We start from the raw sequence: 22,612 nt of genomic DNA, 5'->3' as shown, positions 1-22,612 counted from the left end.
TTAGATACTGGGGATAACAAGAGGAGCCAATAAAGAAAAAGTAAATAATTTCAGTGGATTTGTGATTGGAATTGTTGTCCCATGAAAAAATAGTGAGGAAGTAGACAGTTGTATAGACAAGGCTTTCAAGACATTTGGCTAATGAACAATGGTCACAAGGGGAGCTATTGGATGGACACTGTAATGAGGTACTGTGAATTCTCTTAAGATGGATAATGCATTACTGAAAAATGGAGGAGAGTAGCAGGATCAGGAGGGTCTCTGTCTCTTCATCTTTAATTTGTTGTTGGATGGTGGCTTCAAAGGCAGCAAACCTGGTGTACACATTATTGAAAAAGTACACAGGTACCATCACCTTCTTTCTGCAGTGTCTGTCGGTGGCAAGTGCTCACTATACTTCTTTTTTTAATTGATTTTATATTTATTCATATATGTGTATATTGTTTGGCCACTTCCCCCCCATACCTCCATCTCTTGCTTCCATTCAGAATCTGTTCTACCCTCTTCTTCTCCAATTTTATTGAAGAGAAAACATAAGAGATAAGAAAGACATAGCGTTTTTGCTAGTTTGAGATAAGGATAGATATACAGAGAGATTCCTAGCATTGCTTCCATGCACTTGTGCATTGCAACCCACATTGGTTCATCTCTACCAGACCTCTTCACTACTTCCCAGTCACCTTCCCATAGTGGCCTCTGTCAGTTTAAGATTACTTTATTAGCTCCTCTGCACTGAGCACATCACCACATTCAAGTTTTAGATTTCCTTCCCTTTCCCTATTCCTCCTGTGTGCATTCTCCTCTTAATGTGTGAGCCATGTCCAATAATATTACTGCATTTGTTTTAGGTCTATAATCCACATATGAGGAAGAACATGCAATTTTTGGCCTTCTGAGCCCAGCTAACTTCGCTTAAGATGATGTTCTCCAGTTCCATTCATTTAGTTGCGAATGTCAAAATTTCATTCTTTGTGGCTGAATAAAATTCCATTGTGTATAAGTACTACATTTTTGTGGTCCATTTGTCAGTTGTGAGGCATCTTGGCTGTTGTGAATAGCGCTGCAATAAACATGGGTGTGCAGGTGCCTTTGTTGTAACCTGACTCACATCCTTTGGGTATATCCCTAGGAGTGGGATTGCTGGATCATATGGCAGTTCTATGTTTAAGAAGCCTCCATATTGTTTTCCAGAGTGGTTGTACTAGCTTACATTCCCACCAGCAGTGTATAAGGGTTCGTCTTCCTTGCATCCTCACCAATATTTGTTATTGGTGGTGGTGTTGATGATAGCAATTCTAATAGGAGTCAAGTGGAATCTTAGTTTTGATTTGCATTTCCTTTATGGCTGGGAATGGTGAGCATTCTTTCATGTGTTTTTTGGCCATTTGGATTTCTTACTTTGAAAAAGTTCAGTTGCCCATTTCTTCATTGGTTCATTGATTTGGGGGGTGTTTAGTTTTTTGAGCTCCCTGTATATTCTGGGTATTAGTCCTTTGTCTGATGTGTAGCCAGTGAATATTTTCTTCCAGTCTGTGGGTGGTCTCTTCAGTTTAGAGACCATTTCTTTTGTTGAGCAGAAGCTTTTTAATTTCATGTAGTCCCATTTGTCCATCCTTTCTCTTAGTTGCTGGGCTGCTGGAGTTCTACTTAGGAAGTCTATGCCTATACCTATTGTTTTCAGGGTCTTCCGTGTTCTTTCCTGTACTAACTGCAAGGTTTGGGGTCTGATATTAAGGTTCTTAATCCACTTTGAGTTGATGATCACTGTACTTCTTGAGGGATAAAGAAAAGAGAAGGAAGAGAGAGAGGAAAGAGTGGGGAGAGGGATGGAGAAAAACAACCAGCAATTATAGCATGTGTTTTGTCCATGTTTTCCCTTTCCTTTCCTTCTCAGGGAAGTCCTCAAATTCTCTGTCATCCCAATGGCAGTTTCGTATTAGTTTTCATCATCAAAACAACTTTACAAATATGTATCTCTAGTCTAATTTTTATGATGTAAAACAGGCTGAAAGAAATTCTCAAGTTCATTATTTTGTTAGATGTTTCTAATCCAGATGCTTTTGCTTTGTCTGTCAGCAAGCAGATTTGACTGGAATTAATTTCTGGGAAAATTAATTGATTAACAATGTTTTATTGACTGAATAAGCCTATGCATCACAGCAGGGATGATGAGTTTCCAGTTTTAGAAATGATGAAGGATGTGTCATTTAGGTTAGGACCCTTAACTAATGTCAGTTAAAAACAAGAAAGTATATTGTATAATTATATACTCCACAGATGTGTGATTTCAAATGTGGAGGGTGATAAAACGTACTTTTTGGCCATTGCATAATTTCATGGACGTGATATTGTGACAGCCTAATTATATTGTAAATTGGATAGACACAATGTCTCTTCTCAGAAGGTTGTTCACTAAGGAGAATGAATGATAAAGTTTTTACTTTTCTGTGGTGCTGAGGTTTGAACTCAGGGCTTACAGATTGAGCCACCCCATCTTGTGATGGTTTTTTTTGAGATAGAGTCTCGTAAAACTATTTTCCTGGTCTGGCTTCCAACACCGATCCTCCTAATCTCTGCCTCCTTAGTAACTAGGATTACAGGCGTGAGCCACTAGCTCCTGGCTAAGGTTTTTAGTTTTTTGGTGGTACTGGGATTTGAACTCAGGGCTTTGTGCTTGCAAGGCAGGTGTTCTACCTTTTGAGTAGTGCCCCCAGCCCTTTGCATGGTTATTTTGGAGATAGGGTCTTACTTTTTGCCCAGGTCATCCTCTGATCCTCCTATTTTATGCTTTACACTATAGCTGGGATGATAGGTGTCAGGCACCACACCTAATTTTTTTCTGTTGAGATGGAGTCTTACAAACTTTGTTCCCAGGCTGGCCTGGAACCATGATCTTCCCAATCTTAACCTCCCACATAGTTTAGGATGACAGATGTGTGTCTCCAGACTCTACTACTACAGGTTGAAATGAGGTCTCTCAAATGCCCTGGCTGGTTGGCCTTGAACTGTTACCCTCCTGATCTCAGCTTCCCACGTAGCTAACAATTTCTACTTTCAACCTCAGCTTTCCCCTACAGTTTTGTAAATTCATATGCAGACAAGAAAACTCCTGCAATGATCTACGTTTCTCCATTTTGAAGTCCAATAAAATTTTCTAGATCATGCCATCATTCCAAATGGTTATGAAGACTTTCCAAAGTGTGTGATTTTCTTTAACTTTTTCCTAATTTTTTCTCTCTGGTGTTTTTGGTCAGACTGTGAAAACATAATGTAAGTAACCAGGTAAGCCCTACATGTCCTCAAAGGAGTAATGAATTATTCAATTTCAAATGAAGATACCGGAAATGTATTTGGATGATCAACAGTACTGTCCCTCACAAACTTTTCATTGATAACATTTGCATGCTAAGAGCCTCTGCATATGAAAGTTATAAAGCATATAGTGTAAATTACTCCATCTTCATTATACATTGCCTTCTTGATCACAGCCTCCATAGTGCTTACAATTCAAAGTAAAAATTACTGCTCCATCAAACTCATTTTAGGTATAGGCAGGATCCCCCCACCACAGCCCCAGTTGACTCTTCTAAGTTATGTTTTAATTAAAATAAATGAAGGTTTACAAATTCTGTGATATGTTTAACTTCTGTTTCAAATATTCATACTTCAAATATTCTGATATCATTTTAAAATTTTTGTTTGGCATCTCAGCTACCATGCCTTTTTAAAGGCATTTATCATTTCATGTAAATTGTAGAAAAAAATTTAAGTCTCCATCAGCAATCATTGTATAAGATTTCTGAAAGAAAAAATAGAAATAATCCCATCACTGCAGCTCATTGTGGGAGAGTACATCAAGTTTGTTCTTGATGCAAAGTTGAGATTCACTTTGATCTCACATCAAATGTACAGGGATTCCATTAGGCAGTTCATAGTAGGTTTATTTCCTCTCTGGCATAGGTTAAAATAAACATGTCAGTAACAGTGTTTATCTATAAATACAGCAGCTGGCATGGGGCTGAGGTTAGTTATCAGTTAATTTCATGGCTATAAAACTATAAATTTCATTATTTATAACAGGTAGGGAGAATCTTCAATACACTTCAGTAGCCAAGAGACCCTCAGTGTACTCACAGCTCTAAGACTCAGCTTCCTCCTAGGGTGCAATGTGTTGGATTATAGAGTGACTGCTGGACACATTTACACTTTCACTGGATCACTTGCTCAGCACTTCTGTCTTTGATCTATTATGACTTCATTAATGAGTTCCACATGACTGAAATCTAGTGACTGAGTTGATTCTTTCTAAATTTTTCTAGGTGAGTCACAATTACTTAGAACAGTTATGTATACAAAAGAAAAAAAAGTGAAACCATTGGAAATTCTCATCTCCCCACTTAGAGCATATTGTCAGTAGTTGTCCTTCTCTCTAATAACCTCACTTCTGTAAACAACTATCTACTCCTATTTAGATTTCCAGGTCCCAAGTGGATGAAATATCTGTAACATACAGAAAAACTTTCTCAAGAGGAGAATTTTTCTACTTTTTTAATGCCTCAAAACTGTGGTTATTGGACCATTGGTTATGTTTCACATTCATATTTGATGTTGAATTGAGTCGAAACTAAGGGTGATTTCATTTTGTGGTTATCAAATAAAATAGATCTACCAATTCATTTTTATGATGGTATCGTCTTGTCTTTAAAGCAGACAAAGCCAGAGAATAGGGCCTATCACCACGAGGAAAGATTCTTCTTTAAAATATGGCCACTATGAAGTTTGCTTTTCTGACTTACAAGATTAATGATGACTAGTAGGAGTGCATTTCTCACAGAGATGGTCGATAAGATGAGGGCTTGAGAGGGGCTAGTAGGAGCCCTTTGGGGAGGTTAAAAAAATCGGTATCAACAGTGGAAACTGAAGGTTTAGCTGGGAGCCCATGGACATAGGACAACAGAAGTAAACAAAACCAGGTATTAACAGTGTGTGAGCAGAGGGGCACTCCGAGTGTTTGGTTTAGGGACTCTCCTTTAGGGCAAGTCATTTGTACAGGGGAACTTAGGAAATGGGATATCCTTAAAAACACATTGAAACACAATCACTCCTGCAAAGAAGGAATTTTTTTCAATACCCGGATGAGTAGCCTAAAGTAACTGATTTTTGTTTTTCCAGTCTGTATATTAAGCACAATAAGTTATCTTATAAAATGTAATCTTTTTCACTAATCATGGTTTACAAAAAAAAAGTTGCTTGAAAGAAATTATCTGATCAAAAGAAGGAAACAAACTGTACTTTCACATAAATCTTATGTATTAAAATAGTGTCTACCTTTATCTCAAATAGACTAAAATATCATGCTTTTCATTTTATCTGTTTTCTTCTACAGAATTGGAGAACAGGAGGGCAGAACAAGTCCTGGCCAGGAGGGAGGGCTGGCAGCAGTGGGAGCCGGGAGGTGGTGGGGAAAGGTGTGGGAGGGTGAATATGGTGCAGATAGTGTGCACACATGTTTGTAAATGCAACAATGAAACCTGTTGCAACTACTCCAGGAAATGGGGGAGGGGGATAAAGGAGAATGATGAAGGGAGAATTCAACTAAGATCCATTTGATACATTGTAATAACCTGTGTAAATGCCACAATGTACCCCCAGCCAGCACAACAATGAAGGAAAAACAATAGTGTCATGTAAATAATTGCTGTCTTTTAATGTAATAGAAAGCAAATTACAACCTGTGTGATAAAAATAATATAGGGTATTAAAATGCTTTCATCTCATTTTTATTATTTCTCTTTCAGATTATCCAACTCTTTCTGATGTCAAAGGCATGGCACTATATAAAGGAGAGCATGAAAAGGAGCTTACTCTAGCTGGATTTCCTTCCCCGTTCAGTGGTCAGTTAAAAATTGTTCTTTATAATATTTTAATTATCTCTTCCCTCTGGAAATCCAGTCAACTTTGAATCTTTTTTTCCTAGGAGAAGTCATCTATGCTATCCTGGGCATGGCAGTCACCTGTGGAATCCTTTTCTTGGTTATGCTCAGCCTTAGGTAACTGAATAGAACCCACCTGCAGGAAGACATTACCACTGCCTGACATTAATTTACTCTTTCCTAATCCTTTTTCTGGTTTGTGTTCATTGCTGGAACTCAAGAATGTCCCAGCAAGCACACAGCACTTTCACTTGGATCAATGTTTGCATTTCTAAATTTCTGAGATTTAAAATGTGTTAGTATTGACAAACAGATATAATATAGTGTGTACTCGCTTTTAATTTTTAAAATAGCCTAATATTTAAATATCAATCGAGAAATGTCTGTGTGTGTACATATATTTACATCTCTGCACACACATAAATTATGTTAGTCAGTAAGTCTGGGCTTCAATAGTAGCAGAGTCAGTGGAATTCTTCTTCTGTCATGACATCTGATTCCTACAAATGAAAACTGACTAGGTCAGGTCACAATGAGTGTACACACTGCTCCTGCAGAACCAACCTAAGAAATCTAAGACTTGCAGGCCTTGACAACAGCGTGGATATGAAAACCTGAGGTGGGAGGTGTGTGACCAAATACATCCATGATGGGTGTATTCTGTACCCAAGAGACATTCAAATGTTTTTATTTTTAAATGCAGCAGAGCTAAAGAACATATATACACTTATTGTTTCCAACCCACCTAAACATTTAATTTGATGCTTACCGAAACCAGAACCAAAACAAACTGTTCTTTTCCAGGGTCTTAAAATTTGTATTTGCATGAGAAGATGTTTCATGGGTTCCAACGCACAGTTTGAAGACTAAAAAATGTCCATTTCTAAAGGAGAAGACTTGCATTTGGAATTGATTAAACTTTCCTTTATTTGGTTCAAGTATTTGAGAACACTTTTCTGTTACTCCACTTGCCTAGATATCCCATGACAGATACATTGTTTTGGAGAAACACAAACAGTTTTCTGGCCCAGCAAGACTTTTACATTAATGGTTCTTGATCTTCACAGCTGCATACATCACGTCTGCCACAGGGGCCTGTGTGTTTTTACCAGTGATGTTGTGTCACAGATAAATAGTGTGCAGGCTGTACATAACTCCCTGTGTGTCAGCTGTAATGTCACCTCTTTCTTGTCTGCTCAGAAAGGGAAGGAAATTCCTTTCTGAATGACAGTGATAGTGTTACTAGTGTAGACAAAAATCTTGATTTTAATATGTATTTTAAAGCAAATTATTTGCACTCTTAAGCACATTACATTTAATTACAAGTTACTTTCCATATGATTTAAAATTGATTGTGGTGTGTAACCTGAAAGTTTCAGACAAGGATTAGGTAATTGGCAAAGCAAATTTCATTATTGCAACATCAGAAAAAACCAGAAACATCCACAATAAAACCTGGGGCATCACACATGTAGAGATAAATACTGGCCTCCATGAATTTCAGGCAGTGTTCACCTACGCCGTGGTCACACCTAATTCATGTGAGTATCTACCTTTAGTAAAGACCAAGACTTTTTTACTGTGTTTCATGGTCCTACTAAATGAAACTAAGTTTGCAAAGAAACAATTAAAAATTTAAATATTTGAGAAAAGAAAAGACCTTTACAAATGCGTATTTGGAAATCACAGTGAAACCCTATACAAGATCTTAGAATATATTCAGAACTTGATTATATTTTGCTCCAAGTGAAATATAACCACATGCAAATACACTTGTTAAATACTTAATATGGCCTGTTGTTAACTTTTGTTTTCACTTTTGTGTAGAATCTCCAGGCTATTGAGTGAAGAAAGAAATCCTCCAGCAATCCAAATACCTGGAGCAGTCATCGTTCACTAAGAGCAATGGATCATTAACAATCACTTTCTTCAAAGCAAGTGTCTGTAGTCAGTCAACAGACTACTACATCCATCATTAAAAAGGAAACTATTAAGAATTATTTCACGATATTGGGTCATTAAATATAACATGAGTTACAGTAATATGGTTTAATGATCTTATATTTGCCTTTCTTAATAAACTATTTAAGAAAATGGATGTAGTTGTACCTTTTATAATACAAGATGAGTAGAGAATTAAAGTTTCCTGTAAGGCTAAGAGGTTATACAAAGCCTCCTTTGCTTTACATGGCATGAATGCTTACAATGTTAACCGCTTTCACCATCATACAATATTGTAGTTAGCAGGGCTTTTTTCTGATCCAAACGGTAGGTTACCATTAACTTGCCAGAAGGGAAATGTCACTAAGAATACTTAGCAAATGTGTTCGTAAATTGCAACACATGCATTACACAGCTCAGTAGATTGTGGAGAAGCTCTTGGTCAGTCTTATGTAATCATCAGTTGTGTTTATATCACTGTGTGATCTGCTGAGTGTCTCACTGTACTTAATTTTGTGAAAATCTGTCTCCCACAAGGCAAATGGTGCCCAAAAGCAAGGTAAAAGTTAATGTGCTTAATTTATGTGATGAAGTGAAAATTTTAGGTTTGTTGAAAGGCAGGATGTATTTAGAGGAAGTTGTGTAGCATTACGGGAAAAATGAATCAAGCATCCATAATACAGTGCTGAACTCTGTGTATGCAGAGCACTCACAGCTCCTCCTCAACAGCAGTCTTCTTGGAACCACAGACACCAGTGCCACGGCCTTCTGTATTTGCAAACCCTTACCTATTTTCAAATCATTACCACTGACTTTAAGTCCCTAAATATATGTTTGGTAAGGTGAGTCTTAAAAATAAAAAATGAAATAAAATTTTTGTAATTTGAGTGTTGTTGAATTTCCCTTTTTAACTTGATGTTTTCATATCTATCAAGGTGAAAAGCAATTTACATTGACTGAGAAAAGTCAGCATGTATTTCCATAATGATGTGCTTTATTTGTGAATTTAATTTTTTCTTTGCTAACTATTGTGGACTTTTGCAATAATAATAACACCTTAATTGCTATTTTATTATTGTTTCTATACTTTTGACTTAGTTTGATGCTAAAATAACTGATTGGAAAATTGTGGAAAAGATGTTTATGCATTAAATTCTTGATAAATATGTGCTTTTTGAATGTCTACAATCACATCATTGCTCAGAATAGCCATGAGGTCTTTTTATTTATAGTAGCCCAAAGGCTCAAATATTCAATAATTTGAGGATACCATATCGGTTATTTGTGACATATTTGCAATTTAAGGTCAGATATTTTTCTGTTTGTTCCAGTCTCATTTCCATTAATTTTCACTATATTTCAGATTAAATTGTCTACATTAAATCAAATTTGAAGTGAATATTTCACTTTGTGCACTCAGAATAATTGAAAAGCTGCTGCTTACATTTTAAAACAGGAAAGAAAAACCTTGTAAGTCCCAGCTGCCCCCGGGGAGTTCTGTATACTCCAGAGACTGTGCAGAGTTAATGTGAAGAGCAAGTAGTGATGTTCTTCTCCAAACTCTTGCCATTTAGTGTAGACATGCTAATGTCTAGGGAAATGTGAAGTCCTCTCTGGGAAACTTAGGAAGTCAAGCTGCTTTTACAAAATATATTTGTGTTGAGTAGAGAAGGGAGAGAAGAGAGTGATGTAGGATGGCCTTTCTGAAAGACAGAACCTCACTTTCTAGGCCAGAAGAAGGCATAATTGCAGCATTAAATACTTGGGAAACTCTATAAATAGCCACCTGTCTCTATAACAGGAGTTCCAAACTGAGACGATGCTGGACATGCAACTGACAAACATCAGGACTGAAACATTTACCTGATGGCACAGATCAAAAACCTACTCTTAACAGATATTTTTAACATGATCCTTAAGAGTTTCCACAAATTTGGCTGTGGGCTCCATCAGGAAACAGCCCCACTTAAATCCTCATCATTTACTCTCTGTGCTCTGGGAAGACTTTCTCAACACAGGGTACCCCCTGGGCCAGGTACCCTTGCTCAGTGCTCCCCCATCTTAGACCATTGGAGCTCACTGACATTGTTTCTTCATTGTTGTTTTTCTCACTAAATTGTAATGCTTGATTTGGGCTTTTGGTTCATCTCTGCTTTCCATTCCTTAGCACAGAGTGTATGTAAAATAAACAATTGTTCAGTGAATGAATTACTTTATTTGGAAGGCTATGAAGTGCCACAAAATAGTTTTAAACAAAGCAGTGGTATCACCAGATTTCTGAAGGAGAAAATGTGTGCTAGCAAAATTGTAAATTATGGACTGAGAAGGCCAAGACTAATGTCAATGAGACTGCTTCAAAATATATTGCGATGTTTAGCTAATAAATATTGAAAACCAGCATTCGTTAATTCAGTCAATACTTGTTTTACTGAGCACATACAATGCGCCAGTCAGTGCACTAGGAACTGAAGGTACAATTCTGAACAAATATCTTGGAGATTTGAAAAACAAAGGATACAAGGCAATTTCTGAAAGTGATAAATGTTAAAATAAATGAATGGTCGGTAGTAGAATGTTGTATAAAGGGAAATTAGCAGTGCTGTGAAACAAGGGCATGACTTTCATCAATGCTTCACACATAGAATAGTTGGCACTTGAAGTCAGGTATTTGCAGGAAGCTGAGGTTATCAAGATCGTGTTAAGAATATGCACTGGTAAGAGTGGGCTTTTGATCTGTGCCTTTAGGTAAACCATGGTGACATTTAGAAAGCGGGTTCAAACAGGAAGAGGAGGAGGTTGGAATGGGAAAAGGCACTATTCCAGTTATCTCCAGATCTGTTCTCAAGGTTCCTTAACTCTTCTACGCCTCTAGGACCTATATACACTACAGACTCCTTTGTCCTCTGACTTCCAGGTGGTTCAGACAATGGTGAAAACTAGCAGATGGGTAGATAGATATTCCCTGAGATCTCTCCTTGAGGTGTCAGCCTAGGTGGCTTTTTTTCTTGACTCCAGTAAACGTCTTCTCACCTTTCCTTTTCATACTTAGTGATGCCAGCAGCTCAGCTGTTACTCTTCCTGTGTCCCTGAACTACTATACGATCCATAATGGTTTTCCTACAACCATCCACACATGTATAAGAACTATAAGAACTCCCTGCTTTACATACTTCTAAAAGAGTCATACAATTTAGATAATTTGGGCTTTTTCCTAATTTGAGTCTACCTTCTATTTCTTGTTTAGCTCCCACTGATGGTAATGGTAATTATTTTGGGTATGGACCAATTGATTTTCAAACACCAGCAGGATTACCAGGACATCCATGCAGAGTTACCTGGTAATTAACAACAATAACAGCAACAAAACTAAGTGGGATCTAAGCCGGAGTTCCCCACTATCTTCCAGACATCTCTCATCCCAGCTGAGAAAGCCAGCTTACACCAGAGAACCACTTGTGATTTCAGAAGAAAGCCACTGTGGGGAGGGGTGGTCAGATTACCAGGTGGCAGAGATTAAGATCTCTCCTCCAAAAATTTGGGCATTGATAAAGTTCCCTCCTGAGTAGTCTGACTATTCCAGTAATAAACTGTTCTGCCTCTAAGCTGCTTCTTCCCATTTTACCCATAGCCTGTTTCCTTCACAGAATTCTTCCCATAAACTCTCAGGCAGTCCTGGGAGCCAGGAGTGAGCAGAGTGGCACCAGCTGGAACCAGGTGAACAGAATCATCTCTTGGGAAACATTTTAGGGTAGAGGGAAAACATGGACTGTGTGGTTATTCCACAGCTTGAGCTTAGGTCTGTTCCTACTTTTGAATTCCCTAGGAGAGTTCTGAGAAACAAATTTGGGGGTTATTAGCACGTGTATCCTATTTATTCCCATGTACAGTGAAAGGAATACAAATTATTTCAAGAGTAAATAGAATATTTCTTCTTTTTTATTTTCTAGAATAGTCATAGTGTGAGCTCAACAAACCCAAGAGTGAAATCTAAAGGACAGGTGGAAAAATGATGACTTAGTCTCTTGAAAGGCAGTGTATCATCTGTGAAATAACATGGCTATGTTTACACATCTCTACCTGCCTGGTTTGCTCCTTCTCACTTTGCTCTCCTTAGAACCTGGAGATGAATACCATCTGTGCTGCAGCAATTTACTGACTTGAGTTTCTCAAGTTGTTCCCCAAGTGCCTCTGTGAGGCCTCAGTGTCTACTGAGACCATACTGCCTGCACCCCAAAACCAAAAAAGGAAGTAGAGTGAGTGTCTCCAGATCTTTCCCTGCAGCTGCCAGTTGTAAGAAATGTGTCCTTAATCAGAGGTTCACATTACTTATAGTTGTCCACAGTCTTCTATGAAAAAAGGGAACATGTGCCCTTAAAATAGAGTTTTAAAGTTTAGATAGGCAAGATTGCCAGAATTAAATATAAACAATAGTCATAAAACTCCATAAAATGATGGAATTTTCTGTTTAGGGTAATTACATCAATCATAAAAGAAAAGCCTATAAAGTATTCTCTAGAACAATTTATGCAGAGTGTAATGGAGTATTTGGTATTTATACCCACAGCAGAATACATACATAATTAGATAAAATATTTTTTAAGTATTTTCTAAAATATTTTCAAAATATTTCATATCTAGTTAAAAACATAACTACAAATACAAAATAACCATAAGCCCAAAGTGTGCATTGGATACATGTATACATTACTAATGGAGCAGAGTTTTTAATTTACAGCTTAACATTTTAACACAAGACTACATTTCACTTTCTATGGAGAGGCATTATTAAAAGCATTAAGGGGACATATTTCCATTGGTACCAAAGAGCTGTTTTGTTACTTTCCATAAAATAATATCAGAAAACAAGAATTGCCTACATATGTATTTAGGGCAGCAAGTACTCAAAAAAGAATTAATGTTAAAATCATTTTAGATTTCACTTGAATATTCTACTCAAACTGACTAGATCTGCAGACATATTTTTAGGAGGTCACTATGTTTTTAGTGAATGGATAAGTCCAGTTCTGGAGATCGAACCTAGGGTCTTATGCATCCCCAGCCCCATTTATAGAAAAATTTCAAAAGAAAACAGAAACAAGAGACTGATGATTAAAGAGTTTACACAATTTTCCAATGTCTCACTGCACTAAATACAATGAACTAATCATTGAACATAATACATCAGATACATCAGATTCAGAAACTTTAACATAAATCCCTGAGTTCCGCAATAGCCACTCCAGTTATAATTACGAAATTTTTGTAGTTACTGAACCAGAAAATACCTATTTTAAGTATTCTTCTCTGACATATATTTTAGATATTCTGTCATCTATGTCAACTTACACCCCTGTAAGTAAACAGGTTAAGCAATAAAGGAACACTTTATTTTCTTTTTGTTGTTGTAGTACTGGGATTTGAACTCAGGGTATTTGCACTTCCTAGGAAGGCACTCTATAGATTCATTCACACCTAGACCTCTTTCTGCTATGGTTATTTGGAGATAGGGTCTCATTTTTTGCCCAGGTCAGCCTGAATCACAATCTTATTTTTGAAAGCTTCCTGCCATCACTGGGAAGACAGGAATTTCCCACCATGCCCAGCTTTTTTCTGTTGACATGTGGGTCTCACAAAGTTTTTTGCCTGGGTTGGCCTCGAACCTCCATATTTCAGCCTCCCCATTTCGGCCTCCCCCATAGCTTGGGACGTCAGATGCACACCACCATGCCAACCTATTGGTTGAAATGGGGACTCACTAACTTTTTGCCTGGGTTGGCCTTGAACTGTGATCTTCCTGATTCAGCATCCTAAGTAGCTATGGTTACAGGCATGAGCCACTGATGCCTAGCTGAAGTACATATTAATTTCTGTAACAAGAAGTGCAGAGTGTCTCTACTGTTGGTTCCATAATGTCTTCAAAGTTTCAAATATTTCTTTTCTGCTATTCTCATAGTCAGTGAGTAGGTGTAACAATTAAGTATTTGTTGAAAAACATGGAAACAGGAATGTAAATTACCATAACTGACCTAGTCTAATAAGAATGTACTTTTTGCACTTGGGAGAAGGGTGGACTCCCAAACAAAATCAGAGTTCTGCTAACAAGAATGGACTGGAGAAGTTTCTCAAGGAGGCTTGCCAACAGTTTTTGCTACAAAAGTCTAGATTACTTTTATAGAAAAGTATAAATTACCTTCATCATCAATTGGAGGATAGAGCAAATGGCCACAAAGAAATAAACCATGTCAATTTTGGTTTAAGTTCTATTTTTATTTGACTGTTTGGAGCCAAATAGCCCACCAAAGACACTGTTTCTCAATCTATAAAGATGCTAAAGCTGCATTGGAGATTTTCTTTTTATTTATTAATATACAAAACTTGCCTAGCAGGAAAACAGTGTTGGTTGTTTTCTGTCAGCTAAAGAAACAACTTTAGTGAAGCTTTGAGGTTCATCCATGCATCAGGAGAAGTGCTTGGTGGCTGTGCTCCTAACACTCGACTTGTAGGACATTGCATGGGGGCAGGGATTCCCTTCTGCCTGCTGCTCTGCTCTTTTCTGGAATTGCATTCTCATAATAGTGTGCCTTAGAGCACTTAGGTATTGGTTTGGACATTTCTGCTAATAAAGTGCAACCTCAGGGACAGGACAGAAAGTTGAGAAGATAAGGTTGAGATACAATATATAAAAGGAAAGAATGAGAAATTTCCACAGAAAGAAAATTCTGAAGTAATAGATATGTCAGGGGCAAGTTTCAGAAGCATCCTGTTTTAGTGGGATTATCAAGGAAACCAATCTAAGCAAGTAAACAGTGACAGGACTTAAATATTAGAATTTAATGCCAATAACAGGAAAAGAAAGCAAAACATACTAATGTCCCTAATATCTCAGAACTATAGAAAGAGTTTAGAGATGAATATTGAGGGTTATTAGAGTGAAATGACTGAAAGGACTATAAGGATTTATTGAGCATTTCCATGTTGTTTTTGAGTATTGATGGGAGAAGATATTGGTGATCAGAGGTGATGGAACTTAGAGTCCCAGCATTATTGGTGGGAATTCTGAAATGCATTGAAATATTGAAATGACTGCTTATTGTACAGTGGAATGTCCTTCATCTGAAGTCACATAAAGCATTCTACCCATTCTTATTTGTTAATGTTTTAACCATACAAGTAGGCAACAAGACAAAAGTATTGATCTCTACAATTATTAGTCTGATGATCTTATAAAGACTGTAATTTTCCTTCATTACAACTATTAATTTTATCCCATATTTACAGGGTACCATTTGATGTGTCAATACGTGAATTCTGCAATGTTTAAATTAGGGTAAGCATATCTACCATATAAAACATCTATCTTTTTATAGTGTAGGCATTCAAAATCCTTCCTTCTGGCTTTTTAAAATATTCAGTATATTATTAGTAGTATTCTCTCTAGTCACTCTATTATGAGTGACTATAGAACTTCTTGTTCTTATTTATCTGTAACTTAATACCCATTGGTCAGCCTCTTGCCATCCCTCTTTCTTCCCTGCCTCATCCAACATCTGGTCCCCACCATTCTACTCTCAAGTTCTATGCCACCAATTTTATTTTAGATTCCATATATGAGTGAAATCATGAGGCACATGTCTTTCTATGTCTAGATTATTTCATTTAACATAATGATCTCCAGTTCCATCCACCTGGCAGAAATGGCAGTATTTCTTCTTTTTACAGATAAATAGTATTTAGTCGTGTATATGTGCCACATATTCTTATTGTTCAGTTGGTAAGTATTTATGCTGTTTCCATATATTGGCTATTTTGACTAGAACTCCCAAATGAATATGGGGGTGCAGATGTCTCTGCAACATACTAGTTTCATTTCCTTTGAATATATACTCATTCACAAGATTGCTGGGCAATATGGTAGCTTTATTTTTAATTTTTGAGACACCTACACGTTGTTTTCCCTAATTTATATTACCACCATTACCAACAGCATACAAGGGCTCCATTTTCTCTACAGTCTCACCAGCACTTACCTTTCTCAGTTTGATAATAACAGTTCTTACAGGATGAGTGACAACTCAATGTGGTTTTGATTTGCATTTCTCTGATGACTAGTGAGGCTCAGCAGTTTTCATGTACCTGTTGTCCATTTGTATGTCTTCTATTTTAGATCCTTTGGTATTTTAAAATCAGGTTATTTTTATGCAGAGGGGGTTACTATTGATATTTTCGAGTTCCTTAATCCATCAGATGTATAGTTTACAAATATTTTCTTTCTCTGCACTCTTCCAAATGCTTCCTTTATTGTTCAGAATTTTTGTAGTTTAATGTAATCTCATTTATCCATTTTTTTTTTGCTTCTAATTCCTCTGCTTTTGGGGTCAGATCAATTCTTTCTGTCATTTCATATCCAATGAAGTTTGTGAGTTATGAGAGGAAGCTGACTGAAATTGATGAGACTATGAGGTGTAGTCACAGGCATCAGACTGCAGTCAACCCCTTTGCTATGCTTCTGAAACTTTGGTCTCATTAGAATCACCAGGAGGGCTTGTTAAACAGGTTCCTGGGTTCCACCTCCAGAATTTCTGATTTAGTTGTTTTGGAGTGGGGTGAGAATTTGCATTTTTTTTCTCTCTTACTCTCTCTCTCTCTTTCCTCTCTCTCTCTTCCCCTTGTTTTCTCTTTCTCTCTGTTGGTAGTGGGGTTTGAACTTAGAGATTTGTGCTAACTGGGTAGGTGTTCTACTGCTTGAGCCGTAATTCCAACCCTTTTTTCTATAGTTATTTTGGAGACAAGGTCTTGCTTTTTGTCCAGGCTGGCCCGGACCATGGTCCTCCTATTTTATGCTTCCTGCATAGCTGGGATGACAGGTTTATGCTACTGAGCCCGGCTGTTGGTTGAAGTAGAGTCTCAAACTTTTTGCCAGGGGCTGGCATCAAACTACCATTCTCTGGATCTTTGCCTCCTAATTAACTAGGATTACAGACTTGAGCTGCCTGCATTTCCAACTATCCCATGAGCACTAACATTGCTGGTCCACAGTACATGCTTTGAGGACCACTGTTCTAGTGGCTCATGACTCTTTTGCTCATTATACTAACCTAAGTTACTGTAGTCTCATTGATGTCCACAGGTTCTGGTAAAGTTGATGGGTCATACTCCAAAGCACTGGCACTTTAATCTGGCACTCTCCTGGCTCTCTAGAGGGGGCCTCGTCTGCTTTGTATTCCTCTGCAGAGTCAAAGAGTAACTCTCTCTACATTCCTGTACTGTGCAGTATTTGGTAGATGGTAACTTCAGTCTTCCTCAGTTATGGCTTCTTACCTGGCAGAGTCCCTGTGCCATGCTAACTTGACAATACAATCAAAGCACAGCTTTCTTCTGAGAAGCAAGAAATAAGACAGTCATACTAGAATTTCCCCAAAACTTATTTAGATGTGAGCATTATTCCTCATTTTTAACTTGGCCCCAAATTTGTGGTAAGATCATCCGTGGATGGACTCTGCTGGTGACTGGGGCAGGAGGAAGTAGTTTGGGGGAAGCGGTTGGGACAGGATGTCAAAGTTGGACCACTTTCCTTTCTCCAAATTTCTCTGCCTCAATCTCAAGGTTGAGAGCTCCTATCTAATTTTGACTTTTATTGCATCCATCCTCTACAGTTTTTACACAACTTTTAGTGCAGCTTTGTGACTCTAGTCTGCCAATATTGGATCATGATAGAAATAAGGAAGTTTTGGAAAACCTTTCTTTTCTCAACAAACCCTGGCTTTCAATACTTTTTTCTTTAAATGTGCTTGAAAAGACTAGTTTTTAAGCTCAAACCAAACAATGACTTCTTTGTTCTAAGACTGTACCCAACCTGTCTCCAGAGCAGTGAATACTAATTGTTTTACTAGTTTTGGAACCATAACATATCATGATTTAAGGAAAATGGGAAAAAAATGTTGGGTGGTTTAAGACATTCCATTATTTTCCCACTACATACAATGATTCAACTGAAAGTTGGTTTAACTGAAAGTTAGATCAACTAAAAGTTAATAAAAGGGAAAGAGGAAATAAGCAGTAGGGAAAATAAGAAGAAAAGAAGAGATGAAAGCAAGTTAGAAAAGAGAAAGAAAATAAAGAAATAGGCGCTACGGGTTGTCAAAAATTGCACCTCCTTCCCTGTCATTCCATCTCCTTTATTTTCGGTTTGGCATGTAGAAGACAAGAGAGTTCTTACTATGGCAGAAAACACACCACATTCAAATCCACTTGTAAGACAATGCCCTTGTAGGCTTGTGTGAGTATCATTGTCTTGTTATTATTTGGTAGATCATTTCATTTTCATTTCCACTGATCAGAGATGACAAACCTAAAGCAAATAATTGCCCCACATTGGGTTCCATTTATAGGTCAAATATAATTCCTTTTGTTAAATCCATGGATGTGGCTCGCTAAAATTTATGAACAAGTATTAGCTGAATTCCTTTTAGTAAGTAATTTATGTGTCTATTGTAGACATTGAATCTCCTATCTAAATATATTCCCTTTTATGATATAGCTAGGTCTTAGAAACCTGGGAGTTCCATTTGCATTTAAACTTCAAAAATTATCCTGACAGTACAGTTTTTACATTTTAACTTGCCATCATATGTTTTTATTTGCCTTCATTTTCTCCCTAATTTATAACAATACTGGTAACAGATATATCAAAAAGAATGGGTTGGGTTATTCTACAGTAAGAAGCAATTATGAAATATCAATGAAATGTAATAACAGGGTTTTTTTTTGTTATCATCACAGTACAAGTTCATTATCAGTAAGTTCTGAGTGCCCTATTGCCTTCCTTGGGAAACCTAGACTAACACAATAACTTTCCATTAGAATATTGTCATGGGAAACTAAAGATTATGACAGAGAACTTGTTGAGTCTTAAAACTCCCATCTATAGAAATAACACATCATTTCTGCTCACATTTCATTGGCCAAAGCAAGTCATATGGCTGCCTACATCAGTGGAGCACGGTCGTGTATTCCAGAGAAGTTCAGGATATCGGGAGATAACAAGAAAGTCTAACAAGATGGTTAGATTTATTTAAATAATTACTCAATGTGACATTCTTCCAAGAGATACGTATTTAATGCATATCAGAGTTCAGCTTGTCATGTGCTAGGTTTTCCTTCATTTTGTAGATGAACGATAATGAGTTTAAAGAGACTGAGAAATCTATTCACAGTTATACAGTTGATAATGGACTGAGTTGGGACTGGAACTGTAGTTTTCTGCTCAAAATCCAGTGTGTATTCCCATTTATTGTACTGCAGATGTTTCATAACCTCCTAGGATTAAAAATGTATTTTTAAATATAAGTAACCAATATCCACATTATCAATTCAGGGTTAGGAAAATCCAGATTTGATGGCAGTGAGCTTTCCTCAAATCTTACTTAAAGAACCAATTGCCAATGGCCCAAAATATCTGCTAAAATACTTGTAATATTCTCTCACTGACACCTGCAGATATTGGTAGATGTTCAGAAAACCAGTAAAATGAGGGGCCAACTGGGATGGCACAAAGAGGTCAATGATTTTTGAAACATAAAATTTATGTACGTAAAGTTGTTATGTGTGTGAGTGTGGGCCAAAGGAAGAATTAAGGCCAAAGTTAATCATCGTCCTTGCCTGTTGAAAGATGTGGTTCTCTTATACTTGAAAATAGAACCATGGTCTTCCTGGTAAGCCAGAGCAGTCCAATCAGTGGATTCTAGCCATCCAGGGGTCATTGGATAGGCAGTTTTACAGCTTGCTGAACGCCATTTTTTTTTTTTACAAAAAATTGCTCCTACTTTCTCACTGTTATTCTTCAGTGTGGTTCACTATGGAATCACTGAGAGTGGTTAATTCAACAAATTTTGAGTCACTGTTTTTTATCATTCCTTGTGTGGGACCTGGATGTGAGTGACATAGGCTTTGCTCTCACAGAGCAGAAAGTCAAGAAGGTGACTTCAGTAAGTTTGAACACAAATACAAATTAACATCAATCATGACAGTTGGAACACTTTGGTAGCACATCCCAATTAAATGCTCTTTACTTGGTGTGCTGAAGAGGACAGAAAAGCAATATGCAAATTTAATCATTTTAATATTATGGCTAATTTATACCTTATACTAAAAAGTAGCTATTTTTTTAGTCTTGGTGATAATCATTTTTACCAGAATACAGAAGAGATGTGGATACATTTTTGTCAGGATCCAAAACTTACATCTTGAAGTTTATCATCATTGAAGGCTAAAAACAATAAAAAAAAGTTTGTGGAAGTTATATTTAATAATTAATAAAGTATCTGCCAATAGCCAAACATTACAAGAAGTATATTTATAAGTAATACTAATCTAGGAAAATATCTTTTGTTGACTAAAATTTCTTCTAAGAACTAAAATTATATTAAAACAGACATTTTAGAACTCTAACTATGAAAGTAAATAGTACTGTAAATTTGCTTTACAGTAATAATGTAATAAAAACTTCAAATAAAAAACTTCAAATTTTTTGGTTCTCAGAATATATAACCAAGATATTGTTTGACCCACACTATGCAACCTAGCATAAAAACCAACAGAGCCTTGAACAGGTGGATAACATAATTTTCACTTTCCTAATGTATACCAGAATCTAAATTGCATCTTGCCTTCATTTTAAGCCCAACCATTCAGTTATGGTGAACTGACTTGATGGGAAGTTTATCTTAAGACTTATGTAATCTTCACCCCTTGTGTATTACCTTATTTGGGGAATATATTTTCTGGGGATAACATATGGTAGAACGATCTTTCAGGTTACCTGTTGCAACCTTGAGTTTGCATCATGGGAGAAATATGCTTCCAATTAAAATTGCCCCATAGGGATGCTATTCTTTATGAATTCAGGGTGAAGAATAGCTAAGGAGTCTGGTCTGTGTCTGACAGCTGGTGCAAAGCACCTTGAATCAATAAAATTCTTATTAATTCCATCCTAAGTACTTGTTATTGGTTTACATGGACATGATTCTACAAATAACTGTAGATTTGAAAACTTCTTATACAGGTTATTGTAGATGAAAAATTCCCAATATTTCTGAAAATGTCTTATACACTGACAAAAACATTATCTAATGAATAATAATTGCACACCAGCAGTGTGTAGGCTCCACTTTAGCAGCTTTGAGGGTCACAAAGAAGTTTAAAACATAATTTCTTTCCTAAGTTACCTTGCTAGAAAACAAGACATCAAAATTTAACTTAAGGCTAAACAGACCAGGGCAGATGCTCTCATATAGGCAAATTCAATTTCAAGTCTGATTTAAACATCCACAAAACTACTACCTCCTCAACTGAACCCAACATAGGGCTAAGCCTATGACATATTCTTCAGTCAAGTAAAATCTGTTTAAAGGGTAATTTATCTTGACTTTTTTCCTTACTCTTTTCCAAGAGGAGTCTTTCAGAGTCTTCCCAATTACATGGGAACTCCTTATATGGAGTTCTGTAGATCTGGGATCCATTTAGATCCTTTCCTAAAGGACCATGCTAAGCACATTAGATGTACTTTACAGTCACCCAACCACATTTAATCCATCACTTGTGCATCTATACCTGTCAACCTGCTAAGTGACCACCAAACTTGCACAAAGTCACCTTGTCAGCAATTAGAGTGTAGCGTCTATAAAGATGGGGACCATGTCTGCCTTATTCACCATGAAAATCAGTAAAGTTTTTATTTTGTGCATATGCTCAATAAGTATTTGTCGAATTAATTAATAAAATGAACTATTCTGCCAAATAAGAATCCTGAGTTACACGTGAGCTATTTTAATTGTTTTATGGGAGATTCTACAAGTTCATCACAGCTTGTTAACTTGTATGTGAGACAGTTCTAACAAGAGTAGTCTAAACATTGACTATATCTTGGCTACTTACTAAAACTCTGTTGGCTTTTCTCAACTTTAGAGACTTAAAATACTAAGTGAAATGAAAAAAATGTTAAGAGGCACAGCTTTCTGAAACAAAATAGTCCTTAGCCATTGAGGATATGTTTTTATTTTGCCTTGTACATCTCAATATTAACCAAGATTGCTAATGAATAAATTTATAGTAACATTCCAAATTTATCACGATGGAAAAATATGTTAATTTATTTATCAATCCAACAAATGCCTGAGGACTGCTGTAATATGAGAAACTGGGAGTGCACTGGTGCATTTGGTGCAGCTCTGTGTTTGAGAATCTCATAATCAAGTTGGAAAGACTGATGGAGCAAATAATCACACTGACGGGTGACTAAGCATGAACAATGACATAGGAACGTGATGGACGAGCACCAGCTACCTGAGGGTGAAGGACAGCAGTGGACAAGAAACGAGCATGAGGAAAGACAGGCATTTGTGAGCAGTGACTTCTTTCAAGGGGGTTAAAAATGACTGTGTAGAGCAGAAGGTAGACGAGGGTAAGAGGCAATTGTGCTAGATGGTGGATAAAATCCCATACTAGGATGTCTGTGGTGTCAAGAGGAGTTTGCAAACTGGGGAGGAAATGTCATGTTTGATTTAAGATAATTCTGACCCAAGCAATGCTTCCTGCAGAAATGCATGTATGTGTGCATGTGTGTGTATGTGTTGGTGTGTGCTTATCTATCTATATGCATGTATATATAAGTACATGTATGCACACATATACATAGTTACATGTGCACATATTTACATCTATTCTCTATAATACATGAACTA

At 36.9% G+C, this 22,612-nt stretch overlaps 1 protein-coding gene across 1 annotated transcript in view; it reads left to right on the top strand.

The window, feature by feature from the left end:
• Nucleotides 1-7,910, top strand: part of Gfral (GDNF family receptor alpha like) — a 42,540-nt gene extending 34,630 nt beyond the window's left edge. The window contains exons 6-8 of the mRNA XM_020153243.2: nt 5,799-5,894; nt 5,978-6,050; nt 7,761-7,910. Coding sequence (XP_020008832.2) covers nt 5,799-5,894; nt 5,978-6,050; nt 7,761-7,833 — 242 coding nt within the window. The 3' untranslated portion in view covers nt 7,834-7,910. The remainder of the gene's footprint in view (nt 1-5,798; nt 5,895-5,977; nt 6,051-7,760) is intronic.
• Nucleotides 7,911-22,612: the final 14,702 nt, after the last annotated feature.

The sequence above is a fragment of the Castor canadensis genome, chromosome 8, assembly GCF_047511655.1.
Source record: "Castor canadensis chromosome 8, mCasCan1.hap1v2, whole genome shotgun sequence".
Taxonomy (NCBI): domain Eukaryota; kingdom Metazoa; phylum Chordata; class Mammalia; order Rodentia; family Castoridae; genus Castor; species Castor canadensis.
This window is presented reverse-complemented; position numbering and strand designations above follow the sequence as displayed.